Source organism: Notolepis coatsorum (genome assembly GCF_963971535.1).
Source record: "Notolepis coatsorum genome assembly, chromosome: 1".
In the NCBI taxonomy this organism is placed as follows: domain Eukaryota; kingdom Metazoa; phylum Chordata; class Actinopteri; order Aulopiformes; family Paralepididae; genus Notolepis; species Notolepis coatsorum.
Window position 1 is genome coordinate 161,650,697 of NC_140165.1, and position 15,068 is coordinate 161,665,764.

At 45.6% G+C, this 15,068-nt stretch overlaps 1 protein-coding gene across 1 annotated transcript in view; it reads left to right on the top strand.

Moving 5' to 3' along the window:
• The window catches only part of wdfy3 (WD repeat and FYVE domain containing 3), a 415,649-nt gene that overhangs the window by 185,404 nt on the left and 215,177 nt on the right, over window positions 1–15,068 (top strand). Inside the window, exons 9-13 of the mRNA XM_084308124.1 lie at window positions 853–1,332; window positions 4,867–4,965; window positions 6,254–6,447; window positions 9,503–9,774; window positions 10,947–11,138. Coding sequence (XP_084164250.1) covers window positions 853–1,332; window positions 4,867–4,965; window positions 6,254–6,447; window positions 9,503–9,774; window positions 10,947–11,138 — 1,237 coding nt within the window. The remainder of the gene's footprint in view (window positions 1–852; window positions 1,333–4,866; window positions 4,966–6,253; window positions 6,448–9,502; window positions 9,775–10,946; window positions 11,139–15,068) is intronic.

Consider the following 15,068-nt stretch of genomic DNA (forward strand, 5'->3'; position numbering starts at 1 on the left):
ATCCACCTGCGCCGTATTTATACGTAAGGTGAATAATCTAGTGCCAACCTCAGTTCTGTCTCGTATTACTGCGCAAAACTGGGCATGTTGAGACAAGCCTTGGCGGTGGCTTTGAACTCGGCATTGGGGGTATGGCCGTTGGCGCCTAGGGGGTCGCTGTCCAATAGGAGAACGAATATTATGGTCTGGCTTGTACCTAGGTAAAGGGATATTCCGTGTATATATACAAAGAATATACAAGGGATATCAAACGATATACAAATATTATACATGGGATCTCAAGCAATAAATATATATATTCGGTTTAATCTGACCCTTTGTAACAACTACTGTTACTATGATACTCTATACTACTGTGTTACTATGATACTCTGTACTACTGTGTTACTATGATACTCTGTACTACTGTGTTACTATGATACTCTGTACTACTGTGTTACTATGATACTCTGTACTAGGGCTGCACGATTCTTGCTAAAATGTCAATCACGATTTTTTTCTCTAAGAATTGAGAACACGATTTAAATCTTTTCGATAAAATCATTTATTGCACTCTTTCCTAAACAGACAACATAACATATCAAAGTGCTTGACTTAAACTTAAACATAACATAATGAAAGTGCTTGAAAAGTTAAAAAAATATATAATTTAGTTAAAAAATCGTCATAATTTAGAAATGAGATCGCATAGGTCTAGGAATCGAGATCGAGATTTCTTTTTACGATTAATCGTGCAGCCCTACTCTGTACTACCTTTGATACTCTGTACTACTATGTTACTATGATACTCTGTGCTGCTCTCTTACTACTCTCTTTCATATCTACATGTATTTCTTTGTCCCGGCTCCACAGGCCAGGCGGTGCGGAACATCCAGGCTTTCTCTGTGCTCCAGAACGCCTTCCTGCGAGCCAAGACCAACAGGTTGGCCCGCACGCTGCTGGACGCCATCGGCAACATCTACGCCGCCGAGCCTGCCAACTACTTCATCCTGGAGGCCCAGCACACCCTGTCGCAGTTCGCCGATCGAGTGGCCAAGCTCCCCGAGTCGCAGGTCAAGTACTTTGAGCTGCTGGAGTTGGTCGTCTTCAGCCTCAACTACGTTCCCTGCAAGGAGCTGTTCAGCGTGAGCGTCCTGCTCAAGTCCAGCACGTCGTACGCCTGCAGCATCACGGCCACACGCACCCTGCTGAAGCTGGCGCGCCATGACCCGCTGTTCAGCGACGTGCTCCGAGAGGTGGGCCTGCTGGAGGTGCTGGTCAACCTGCTGCACAAGTATGCTGCCTTGCTCAAGGAGCCCACCACGCAGCAGCACACGCACAACAACGAACAAGGTTTGGACCGCTTTACTACTAAGCCGCTTGCCATGGGAACACTTTCTTTGCTACTGTGTCTGGGTACTGAGTAAGAACATACCTTTTTGAGGCCACAAAATGTCAAGATTTACAATGATTTTGTTTTATTTATTTTTTTATCCACTTTTTCTCCTTATTTTTCTCCCATCCCAATTTCGCCTCGCCAATTCTCCCTTCAATTCTCCCCTCCCCTGTCTCGAATGTTGCTAGACTATGCCTCGCACTGGTCGGCTGCAGTGAGGACCAAGCCTTGCATCACGTGTCCCCTCCGGTACACGAGGAGGCAGCTGTCGCATCTTTTCACCTGAACAGCGCGATCTCTCAGTGGCGAGGAGTAACGCATGGGAGGCTCACGCTGCCCCCGATACTTCCTGATTCTGCTGTACAGGCGCACCAACCGACCTGTAGGAGTCGTTGTCCACAACGTCCAATCCCCACCCACCGGCTTTCCCACCCCTAACACTGCCAATTGTGTTAGTATGAACGACCAGCCAAGCCGGTAGCAACGCCGAGAGCTGGGCTCGAATGATTTTGGTTTATGAGGATAATAACATATTGTCAATCCCTTTTTTTATGTTGCCATGGTCCGGAATTTCAGATGCTTATTAACAGGCTGAGATCTTAGGATGTTAACGGGTGGAACTCAATAGAAGACACTAATTAACACGCTGAGATCTTAGGATGTTACCAGGTGGAACTCAATAGAAGACACTAATTAACACGCTGAGATCTTCGAGTTCAAGTTTCAAGTTTCTTTATTAGTTGTCATACAGAAGTACAGAATACTTTTATATAAAATGCTTCTTTCTGTTTTGCTCCAGAGATTGTGCTAGATAAAAATAGATAAGTATAAAAAGTATAGTAAGTATAAAATAGAAATCAAGTACGTAGACAAGTGTTCAATATATACAATGTACAATGCAGAGTAGAAAAGTAACTGAGTTACAATACAATATACTATACAGTACAATGCAGAGATGGGATGAGGTACAATTTAGGTACAATTTACAGTAAGGTGTAATGAGGTATGGGTTGTAGTGCAAATTCTTTGCCAATAAATATAAAGTGTGTTTAGGTGTTCTAAAGTGGGTGCTGCAGTGAGTTGTTTGTTTAAAGTGAGTGTGTGCATGTGGATGTGTGTGCTGTGAGTGCATTTGATGGTTGTTACGATTGTTCATTGTTCAATCATTGTTCATTGATCATTGAGCATCCTGATGGCCTGGGGATAGAAGCTCCTTCTGAGTCTCTCTGTGCTTGCCATGAGACTCCGGTATCGCTTGCCTGACCGCAACAGTTCAAAGAGGCAGTTGTTTGGGTGGCTGGGGTCTTTGATTATTCTCTTAGCCTTGCCCATGCACCGCTTGTTGTAAATGCCTTGGAGAGTGGGAAGCCCCCCTCCAATTGTGCGTTCCGCTGAACGGGCCACTCTCTGTAGTCTACTGCGGTCTTGTGCAGTGCTATTCCCAAACCAGGAGGTGATATTGCCAGTCAGGATGCTCTCTATTGTGCATGAGTAGAAGTTCTTGAGGATCTTCTGACTCACGTTGAACTTCCTTAAGCGCCTAAGGAAGTAGAGGCGTTGTCGTGCCTTCTTGATAACACTGTCACGAACCTAAACTAACGTTACAACTAACCTAAAGTTAGTTTAGGTTCGTGCTAACGTTAGATAATGTACAAAATAAACGTATTTCCGCTGCTATATAGACGTCGCTCTTTTATTTTGGAACCCCCCCGACCGGAAGTTGTTACCCTCGTTATCTGCTTGAGTGTCCGGTTGTTGTTTTTCATTAGCTACAGTAGCAGTATATCAACACCAGCCATGGGAATACTGTTTTCAAAATTGGGGAGGCTTTTAATCGTCAAGGTAAGATGATTTTAAGTCATGGTATCCATAAACTACAATCGGTTCGGATCCTTTCGTGACTGTAGGGAACTGTAGGGAACTTGAGGGTACAAGTCTGACCCACTTCCATTGATGAAGCTAAGCTACTGTAAGCTAACGGAGCGGGCGTTCCCTAAGCTTACTGCACGCACAGAGACAACAAAGGTATGTATCTTCTTGTCTAACTCCAGGGAAGATGGCAAATGAGCTAATTTCCCAAAATGTTGCCGTTTTCCTTTAAAACTGTTCACTCTCTCAACCGAGTGATAACATCTTAGGATGTTAACAGGTGGAACTCAATAGAAGACACTAATTAACACTGAGATCTTAGGATGTTAACAGGTGGAACTCAATAGAATACACTAATTAACATGCTGAGATCTTAGGATGTTAACAGGTGGAACTCAATAGAAGACTCTGAGACCTCACATTTGATAACGTTCCACCAGCTGTCGGATGGGCGGTGCTGATTAAGCACATAAGAGCTTTGAGAGAGTGTGATGATGTGGTGTGATGCTGTGTGTATGTAAGTTGAATGTCGGGGAGCATGTCTATGTTCCCCGGGTCCTATGTTCCCCGGGTTCTATGTTCCCCGCTTTGATTGATTGATTGAAAATTTTAGACCACCAGCCCTGATTCCAAACTCTAACCTTAACCTTCGAAAGAGGGCCTAAGCTTAACCGTTCGAAACAAGGCGGACATTAATAATTAATAAAATAATAAAAATTCATAAAATGTTCAATCTATTAATCAATCAAAGCGGGGAACATAGAACCCGGGGAACATAGGACCCGGGGAACATAGGGATGATCCCGAATGTCGGATATTGCGAATTGGCTAGACATCATAACACAGACTACACAGTATATAGAAAGAAGTAATAAAAAACGCTGACAAACAGAATCCGTGTATCAAGGAAGCAACAACTTTATTTTGTGAAAGGTTGCTCTTGATATCCACAATCAGCTGGTGTCTAATAATCAGTCCATCACTCAGCTGGTGTCAATGAGTCAATCATTCCCGAGATGACGGGAGAGCACACTCATGGTTGTCAAGAATGTATGAACACACACACACACTCACACTGACTGCCCCTCTCTTTTTCTCCTTTCATCGTAATTAATTTCTAATCTTTCCTTTTCAACCGCTATCCTCTTTCTGTCTTAGGCTTACTCCTCCTCCCTCCCTTCTCTTTTTATTTATTGGCTTCACCCTTGCCTCTCCGTTCTCTCTCTCTCCCCCTCCTGCCCCCCACACCCCCCAAACCTCAATTTAGTCAATTTAATCCAAATCACACGGTAGCCTTTTATATGCTTTATTGGTATGACAGGAATGACACCTCTGTTATCAAAGCAATACGGTATCTCAGTTTAGATGATGTCATAGACGTTGAACTACTGTATAGCCTGTGCAAGCTATTGTAGATAATATATGATTAAGATGTCTGTCTGTCTCTCCCCCTCTCTCTGTCTCACTATCTCTCTTTCTCTTTCTGTCTCTCTATCTCTATCTCTGTCTGTCTCTCTGTGTCTTGTCTGTCTCTCCTCTCTCTGTCTCTATCTCTCTTTCTCTATCTGTCTGCCTGTCTGTCTGTCTCTCTCTTTCTCTGTATTTCTCTCTCTCCTCTCTAGGTGATAAGAATAATTCAGTGGCAGAGGAGCAGAAACAGTTGGCCTGGCTGGTGATGGAGACGCTCACTGTGCTGCTACAGGGATCCAACACTAACGCAGGTACACACACACACACACACACACACACACACACACACACACACACACACACACACACTGACACGCAATGTACATACACGCGATAATGCACTCAACCTTCTAAATATGCACAGCTATGTACAGCTGCAAAGACAGTCTCGCTGTCCCTCTCTCTTCCCCTCTGCCTCTCACACACAGACACCTTCCACCCTCTCTTTACCTCTTTTAGACTAGATGAGAGCAACCGTCAACCCCCATATCTCTCTCGCTCTCTCTTCTCTCCTCTCCTCTCCTCTCCTCTCATCCCCTCGCCTCTCTTCTCTTCACGTCTCTTCTCTCCTCTCATCCCCTCACCTCTTCTCCTCTCATCCCCTCACCTCTCTTCTCCTCTCCTCTCATTCCCTCTCCTCTCTTCTCACCTCTCTTCTCATCTCCACTCTTCTTCTCTCCTCTCCTCCCCCCTCCTCTCCACCTCTCCTCTCATCCACTCACCTCTCCTCTCTTCTCCTTCATCCCCTCACCTATCTTCTCCTCTCCACTCTTCTCCTCTCCTCTCATCCCCTCACCTATCTTCTCCTCTCTACTCTTCTCTTCCCCTCTCCTCTCCACCTCTCCTCTCATCCACTCACCTATCCTCTCTTCTCCTCTCATCCCCTCACCTATCTTCTCTTCTCCACTATTCTCCTCTCCTCTCATTCCCTCACCTCTCATTCCCTCACCTATCTTCTCCTCTCCACTCTTCTCCTCCCCTCTCCTCTCCACCTCTCCTCTCATCCACTCACCTCTCCTCTCTTCTCCTCTCATCCCCTCACCTATTTTCTCCACTCTTCTCCTCTCCTCTCATCCCCTCACCTATCTTCTCCTCTCCTCATCAACTCACCTCTCCTCTCTTCTCTCACCCCCTCACATCTCTTCTCCTCTCCACTCTTCTCTTCTCCTCTCATCCACTCACCTCTCCTATCTTCTCCTCTCATCCCCTCACCTCCTATCTTCTCCTCTCATCCCCTCACCTCCTCTCTTCTCCTTTCTTCTCCTCTCATCACCTCTCTTCTCCTCTCAATGTACATACATAAATGGAAGCTGATACGGCTGAAAACGCCACTTTCTCCTAACATCAGTTTCCTCTCGCTCTCCTCCGCTGCAGCTCTGTTCAGGGAGTTCTCCTAACATCAGTTTCCTCTCGCTCTCCTCCGCTGCAGCTCTGTTCAGGGAGTTCTCCTAACATCAGTTTCCTCTCGCTCTCCTCCGCTGCAGCTCTGTTCAGGGAGTTCTCCTAACATCAGTTTCCTCTCGCTCTCCTCCGCTGCAGCTCTGTTCAGGGAGTTCGGCGGGGCCCGCTGTGTCCACAACATCGTCAAGTACCGGCAGTGTCGCGAGCACTCGCTGATGATCATCCAGCAGCTGGTGCTGTCGCCCAGCGGAGATGACGACATGGGCACCCTGCTGGGACTCATGCACTCTGCACCCTCTGCGGAGCTGCAGCTCAAGACCGACATACTGAGGGTGAGGAGAGAGTACACAGTACACACTATAACACACCAAGACTGATATACTGAGGGTGAGGAGAGAGTACACAGTACACACTATAACACACCAAGACTGATATACTGACAGTGAGGAGAAAGTACATTAGTATATACTATAACACACTGCCAGACCGATATACTGAGGGTGAGGAGAAAGTACTTAGCGTACACTATACCCCCCCCCCCCCCCCCCCCTCCTATGCATAATTGCATTTCCTAATAGCTCTCTCTCACGCTCTCTGTCTCTCTCGCTGTCTCTGTCTCTCTCTGTGTCAGCTAATCCTTGTGGCTTGTGAGTCTACAGCTAAATGATTCCATAAGTCTTTCACTGCCGTTCATCTAATCGATTTAATGATTGAATTTTTTTTAAACGTCCCAAAAAGCTGAACACATCCAATTAATTTTTTAAGAGGAAATAAATTGAGGATTTTACCTCTAATGAGATTTTATTTTAGAAAAGGAATCCTCACATAGTCTGGGATGTGCTTGTATTTTGACAAAATAATTGTCCTGACTCACAAAAGGGGCTTGGAGTGAAGCTAATTAGTCCGTTAGCCTGAATCCCCCATAGACATGAAGAGGCAGTAGAGCCACACACCCTGCCACTATCGCTCAGCTCATACAAGTCATACGAGGCTGCGCTAAAGAGGTTGTCTGTGTCCACAGCTCTAATGCAGAGAGGATATCCTGAGCTCCCTGTGTGAGTTGTGTAACGGCAAGTCATTTATACACAGTCTGCTGAGTCACAGATTATTATACAGGATGTTACTGGCTCCTCAGAGCAGCTTAGCGCTGTGTTTTCACTTCTTCCCCCCCCCCCCCCCCCCCCCTATTAACATAGTTATTAACATACCACTTCGCCAGTGACTTTGATTTGCTTCTGGGGGCGATGGATTTTGTCAACTGTTTGTTGTCTAAATAAAATAAAAGGTCCCACTATCACTGACCTTGGGTGCAACAGGAGATGTTATTTATAGTTCACCACAGAGACTCATGACTCCAGCTCGCTGGGTATCTCCACTAGGCAGCCTGGGGCGGGTTATGTGTTTGGTTGTGTCTGTGTCTCTAGCCACGGGGGGGGGGTATACCAGTACCAAAACTGTCTATACCAGTATACCAACACTGTCTATACCATGTCTATACCAGTATACCAAGACTCTCTATACCAGTATACCAACACTGTCTATACCAGTATACCAACACTGTCTATACCAGTATACCAAGACTGTCTATACCAGTATACCAAGACTGTCTATACCAGTATACCAAGACTGTCTATACCAGTATACCAAGACTGTATATACCAGTATACCAACACTGTCTATACCAGTATACCAACACTGTCTATACCAGTATACCAACACTGTCTATACCAGTATACCAACACTGTCTATACCAGTATACCAAGACTGTCTATACCAGTATACCAAGACTCTCTATACCAGTATACCAAGACTGTCTATACCAGTATACCAAGACTGTCTATACCAGTATACCAACACTGTCTATACCAGTATACCAACACTGTCTATACCAGTATACCAACACTGTCTATACCAGTATACCAAGACTCTCTATACCAGTATACCAAGACTGTCTATACCAGTATACCAACACTGTCTATACCAGTATACCAAGACTGTCTATACCATGTCTATACCAGTATACCAACACTGTCTATACCAGTATACCAAGACTGTCTATACCAGTATACCAAGACTGTCTATACCAGTATACCAACACTGTCTATACCAGTATACCAACACTGTCTATACCAGTATACCAACACTGTCTATACCAGTATACCAAGACTGTCTATACCAGTATACCAAGACTCTCTATACCAGTATACCAAGACTCTCTATACCAGTATACCAAGACTGTCTATACCAGTATACCAACACTGTCTATACCAGTATACCAACACTGTCTATACCATGTCTATACCAGTATACCAACACTGTCTATACCATGTCTATACCAGTATACCAACACTGTCTATACCATGTCTATACCAGTATACCAACACTGTCTATATCAGTATACCAACACTGTCTATATCAGTATACCAACACTGTCTATACCAGTATACCAACACTGTCTATACCAGTATACCAAGACTGTCTATACCAGTATACCAAGACTGTCTATACCAGTATACCAACACTGTCTATACCAGTATACCAAGACTGTCTATACCAGTATACCAAGACTGTCTATACCATGTCTATACCAGTATACCAACACTGTCTATACCAGTATACCAAGACTGTCTATACCAGTATACCAATACTGTCTATACCAGTATACCAAGACTCTCTATACCAGTATACCAACCAGTATACCAAGACTGTCTATACCAGTATACCAACACTGTCTATACCAGTATACCAAGACTGTCTATACCAGTATACCAACACTGTCTATACCAGTATACCAACACTGTCTATACCAGTATACCAAGACTGTCTATACCAGTATACCAACACTGTCTATACCAGTATACCAACACTGTCTATACCAGTATACCAACACTGTCTATACCAGTATACCAAGACTGTCTATACCAGTATACCAAGACTGTCTATACCAGTATACCAACACTGTCTATACCAGTATACCAACACTGTCTATACCAGTATACCAACACTGTCTATACCAGTATACCAACACTGTCTATACCAGTATACCAAGACTGTCTATACCAGTATACCAACACTGTCTATACCAGTATACCAAGACTCTCTATACCAGTATACCAAGACTGTCTATACCAGTATACCAACACTGTCTATACCAGTATACCAACACTGTCTATACCAGTATACCAAGACTGTCTATACCAGTATACCAACACTGTCTATACCAGTATACCAACACTGTCTATACCAGTATACCAACACTGTCTACTAAACCCTAAGCAGTTTGAGCTTTGAGATACGTCACCACGCTGAACCCTCAGCCTAACCCACCCTCCCTCCCTCCCTCCCTCCCTCCCTCCCTCCCTCCCTCCCTCCCTCCCTCCCTCCCAGGCTCTGCTGGCAGTGCTGCGTGAGAGCCACCGGACGCGCACCGTCTTCCGCAAGGTGGGCGGGTTTGTCTACGTCACGTCTCTGCTGGTGGCCATGGAGCGCTCGCTGTGCCAGCCTCCGCGCCACGGCTGGGAACGCGCCAACCAGAACCAGGTCTTTGAGCTGCTGCACACTGTGTTCTGCACACTGACCGCCGCCATGCGCTACGAGCCTGCCAACTCTCACTTCTTCCGCACAGAGATCCAGTACGAGAAGCTGGCCGACGCCGTCAGGTAAAAGCTCGCTTCGGACGGTGCGCTCCAAAACGTAATGGACAATCATCGTCATCTTAAAGGTGCTATATAGATAACATTCAGCCACTAGTGCACTGAGCATGTCATTTATCCAATCTGGTGGATTCCATGAGGGGAAATGGAAGTAGGGAGGGGATACATGCCTGCAACATGTAAACAACAACATTCATTTTGGACCTGCCAACATTTTCTTTATTATAAATTCATTAATCAGTTGTTTTTTTTGGGGGAAAAGCTATACTTTTTTTGTATTATTTAAAAATATATATATATTATTCTACATACAAATGTTATCTATAGAACCTTATCAAGTGCATTTTTTAATAGGAGTTGTAGAAAATAAGACACAGAATAGGTGCTGGGTCCTCAATGTAATGAATCATAATAAAGAGACCATGACAGCGCTCCAATTCCACTCTTTAATAATATATTGCCACACGGATGTTGCGGGCAAGACGCCCTTCTTCAGCGTGGGTTCTGCCAAGTCAATTCAATCACTGAATTGCCGGAATGCACACTGAGATCCGTGTGGCAATATATTATTAAAAAGTGCAGTCCTATTCTCTTTTTTTTTTTGATTAACAGGAGTTAAGTATCATCTTATTTTCTGAAATGTACAGCATGGACAGAAAAGAATAAGACAAAATCTTTAAAAGAAAATTATGTGTGTGAGACAGGGTTCGCACAAGGTCCTTGAAGTGCTTAAAGTGCTTGATCTTTGACAAAAGTCAAGGCCTGGAATTCCTTGAAAACAGCCAATTATTTTTATGACAAGGTGCTTAAATAATCCTTGAAATTCAAATCAATCAAAGTTTTGTTCATCCATGATAAACATTTTCTGAATCAAGATTTATTTAAAGTGGAACTAATTGTCGCAAATTGGTTTTAAGCCATACATATTGGATCTGATAATTTTTTCTATAAAAAAAAACAGCATTTAAAGGTGAATTGTATCCTTTTAAATGCCCATTTAAAATGAAAAATAGTGCTGGGAAAAGTCCTTGAATTTCATTGTGCAATGTCTGTGGGAACCCTGGTGAGATTATGTGTGAAATAAATCCGTTTTATGAATTCAATGCATATCAATGTCTAGGGTGATCAGAAATGAGAACAAACTGAGCATCACTCAGAGCTCCCTGTCTCTCCACCAGGCTGCTGGGCTGCTTCTCGGAGGTCAAGAAACTGGGCGCCACCGGCGTGTTCCCCTCCAACGCCCAGCCCTTCCAGAGGCTGCTGGAGGAGGAGGCGGGGGGCTGCGTCGGAGACAGTGTGTGCCCCACCCTCACTCACTGCAGCAAGCTCTTCATCTACCTGTACAAGATGGCCACCGACTCCTTCGACAGGTCAGTGGCGTACAGGAGCTAGCTCTCTCCATCAGAACGCGGTGCACAAACGCACTCTGTCGCCGCGTGTCTCCCTGGGTTACAGTGCACTCACGTCACGTGTCTCCCTGGGTTACAGTGCACTCACGTCGCGTGTCTCCCTGGGTTACAGTGCACTCACGTCACGTGTCTCCCTGGGTTACAGTGCACTCACGTCACGTGTCTCCCTGGGTTACAGTGCACTCACGTCACGTGTCTCTCTGGGTTACAGTGCACTCACGTCGCGTGTCTCCCTGGGTTACAGTGCACTCACGTCGCGTGTCTCCCTGGGTTACAGTGCACTCACGTCGCGTGTCTCCCTGGGTTACAGTGCACTCACGTCACGTGTCTCCCTGGGTTACAGTGCACTCACGTCGCGTGTCTCCCTGGGTTACAGTGCACTCACGTCGCGTGTCTCCCTGGGTTACAGTGCACTCACGTCGCGTGTCTCCCTGGGTTACAGTGCACTCACGTCACGTGTCTCCCTGGGTTACAGTGCACTCACGTCACGTGTCTCCCTGGGTTACAGTGCACTCACGCCGCGTGTCTCCCTGGGTTACAGTGCACTCACGTCGCGTGTCTCCCTGGGTTACAGTGCACTCACGTCACGTGTCTCTCTGGGTTACAGTGCACTCACGTCACGTGTCTCCCTGGGTTACAGTGCACTCACGTCGGCGTCTGCTTTTGTCTCTTTAGAAATACAGCAGGCATTCTGAATGTGCAGTGCACTGTAGATCAGGCCACGAGGACCAGATGACCAGGAGGTCACCATCTTCATGCACCCTGCTGGTTCATAGATGGTCATTAGATGCATAAATTAATCCTAAATGGGACTATGAATACAGTGCTTAATGGGGTCTTTGCCATTGCTTGAAGCAGTTCTAAAACCCCAGAACAGCTCAACACTCGCTAGTTCCACTGTTAGTCGTTCTGAAGCAGACTGAGCTACGGCAGTGAGTGATGTAATGTATTGCAGGAGGGATGGTGTTATCTGGATGGTATTACCAGGAGGGATGGTGTTATCTGGATGGTATTACCAGGAGGTGGTGTTATCTGGATGGTATTACCAGGAGGGATGGTGTTATCTGGATGGTATTACCAGGAGGTGGTGTTATCTGGATGGTATTACCAGGAGGTGGTGTTATCTGGATGGTATTACCAGGAGGGATGGTGTTATCTGGATGGTATTACCAGGAGGGATGGTGTTATCTGGATGGTATTACCAGGAGGGATGGTGTTATCTGGATGGTATTACCAGGAGGGATGGTGTTATCTGGATGGTATTACCAGGAGGGATGGTGTTATCTGGATGGTATTACCTGGAGGTGGTGTTATCTGGATGGTATTACCAGGAGGGATGGTGTTATCTGGATGGTATTACCAGGAGGGATGGTGTTATCTGGATGGTATTACCAGGAGGGATGGTGTTATCTGGATGGTATTACCAGGAGGTGGTGTTATCTGGATGGTATTACCAGGAGGGATGGTGTTATCTGGATGGTATTACCTGGAGGTGGTGTTATCTGGATGGTATTACCAGGAGGGATAGTGTTATCTGGATGGTATTACCAGGAGGTGGTGTTATCTGGATGGTATTACCAGGAGGTGGTGTTATCTGGATGGTATTACCAGGAGGTGGTGTTATCTGGATGGTATTACCAGGAGGGATGGTGTTATCTGGATGGTATTACCAGGAGGGATGGTGTTATCTGGATGGTATTACCAGGAGGTGGTGTTATCTGGATGGTATTACCAGGAGGTGGTGTTATCTGGATGGTATTACCAGGAGGTGGTGTTATCTGGATGGTATTACCAGGAGGGATGGTGTTATCTGGATGGTATTACCAGGAGGGATGGTGTTATCTGGATGGTATTACCAGGAGGGATGGTGTTATCTGGATGGTATTACCAGGAGGGATGGTGTTATCTGGATGGTATTACCAGGAGGGATGGTGTTATCTGGATGGTATTACCTGGAGGTGGTGTTATCTGGATGGTATTACCAGGAGGGATGGTGTTATCTGGATGGTATTACCAGGAGGGATGGTGTTATCTGGATGGTATTACCAGGAGGGATGGTGTTATCTGGATGGTATTACCAGGAGGTGGTGTTATCTGGATGGTATTACCTGGAGGTGGTGTTATCTGGATGGCATTACCAGGAGGGATAGTGTTATCTGGATGGTATTACCAGGAGGGATGGTGTTATCTGGATGGTATTACCAGGAGGTGGTGTTATCTGGATGGTATTACCAGGAGGTGGTGTTATCTGGATGGTATTACCAGGAGGTGGTGTTATCTGGATGGTATTACCAGGAGGGATGGTGTTATTTGGATGGTATTACCAGGAGGGATGGTGTTATCTGGATGGTATTACCAGGAGGGATAGTGTTATCTGGATGGTATTACCAGGAGGTGGTGTTATCTGGATGGTATTACCAGGAGGGATGGTGTTATCTGGATGGTATTACCAGGAGGGATGGTGTTATCTGGATGGTATTACCAGGAGGTGGTGTTATCTGGATGGTATTACCAGGAGGTGGTGTTATCTGGATGGTATTACCAGGAGGGATGGTGTTATCTGGATGGTATTACCAGGAGGTGGTGTTATCTGGATGGTATTACCAGGAGGTGGTGTTATCTGGATGGTATTACCAGGAGGGATGGTGTTATCTGGATGGTATTACCAGGAGGGATAGTGTTATCTGGATGGTATTACCAGGAGGTGGTGTTATCTGGATGGTATTACCAGGAGGGATAGTGTTATCTGGATGGTATTACCAGGAGGTGGTGTTATCTGGATGGTATTACCAGGAGGGATGGTGTTATCTGGATGGTATTACCAGGAGGTGGTGTTATCTGGATGGTATTACCAGGAGGTGGTGTTATCTGGATGGTATTACCAGGAGGGATGGTGTTATCTGGATGGTATTACCAGGAGGTGGTGTTATCTGGATGGTATTACCAGGAGGTGGTGTTATCTGGATGGTATTACCAGGAGGTGGTGTTATCTGGATGGTATTACCAGGAGGTGGTGTTATCTGGATGGTATTACCAGGAGGTGGTGTTATCTGGATGGTATTACCAGGAGGGATGGTGTTATCTGGATGGTATTACCAGGAGGTGGTGTTATCTGGATGGTATTACCAGGAGGGATGGTGTTATCTGGATGGTATTACCAGGAGGTGGTGTTATCTGGATGGTATTACCAGGAGGTGGTGTTATCTGGATGGTATTACCAGGAGGTGGTGTTATCTGGATGGTATTACCAGGAGGGATGGTGTTATCTGGATGGTATTACCAGGAGGGATGGTGTTATCTGGATGGTATTACCAGGAGGTGGTGTTATCTGGATGGTATTACCAGGAGGTGGTGTTATCTGGATGGTATTACCAGGATGTGGTGTTATCTGGATGGTATTACCAGGAGGGATGGTGTTATCTGGATGGTATTACCAGGAGGGATGGTGTTATCTGGATGGTATTACCAGGAGGGGTGGTGTTATCTGGATGGTATTACCAGGAGGGATGGTGTTATCTGGATGGTATTACCAGGAGGGATGGTGTTATCTGGATGGTATTACCAGGAGGTGGTGTTATCTGGATGGTATTACCAGGAGGTGGTGTTATCTGGATGGTATTACCAGGAGGTGGTGTTATCTGGATGGTATTACCAGGAGGGATGGTGTTATCTGGATGGTATTACCAGGAGGGATGGTGTTATCTGGATGGTATTACCAGGAGGGATGGTGTTATCTGGATGGTATTACCAGGAGGGATAGTGTTATCTGGATGGTATTACCAGGAGGGATAGTGTTATCTGGATGGTATTACCAGGAGGTGGTGTTATCTGGATGGTATTACCAGGAGGGATGGTGTTATCTGGATGGTATTACCAGGAGGGGTGGTGTTA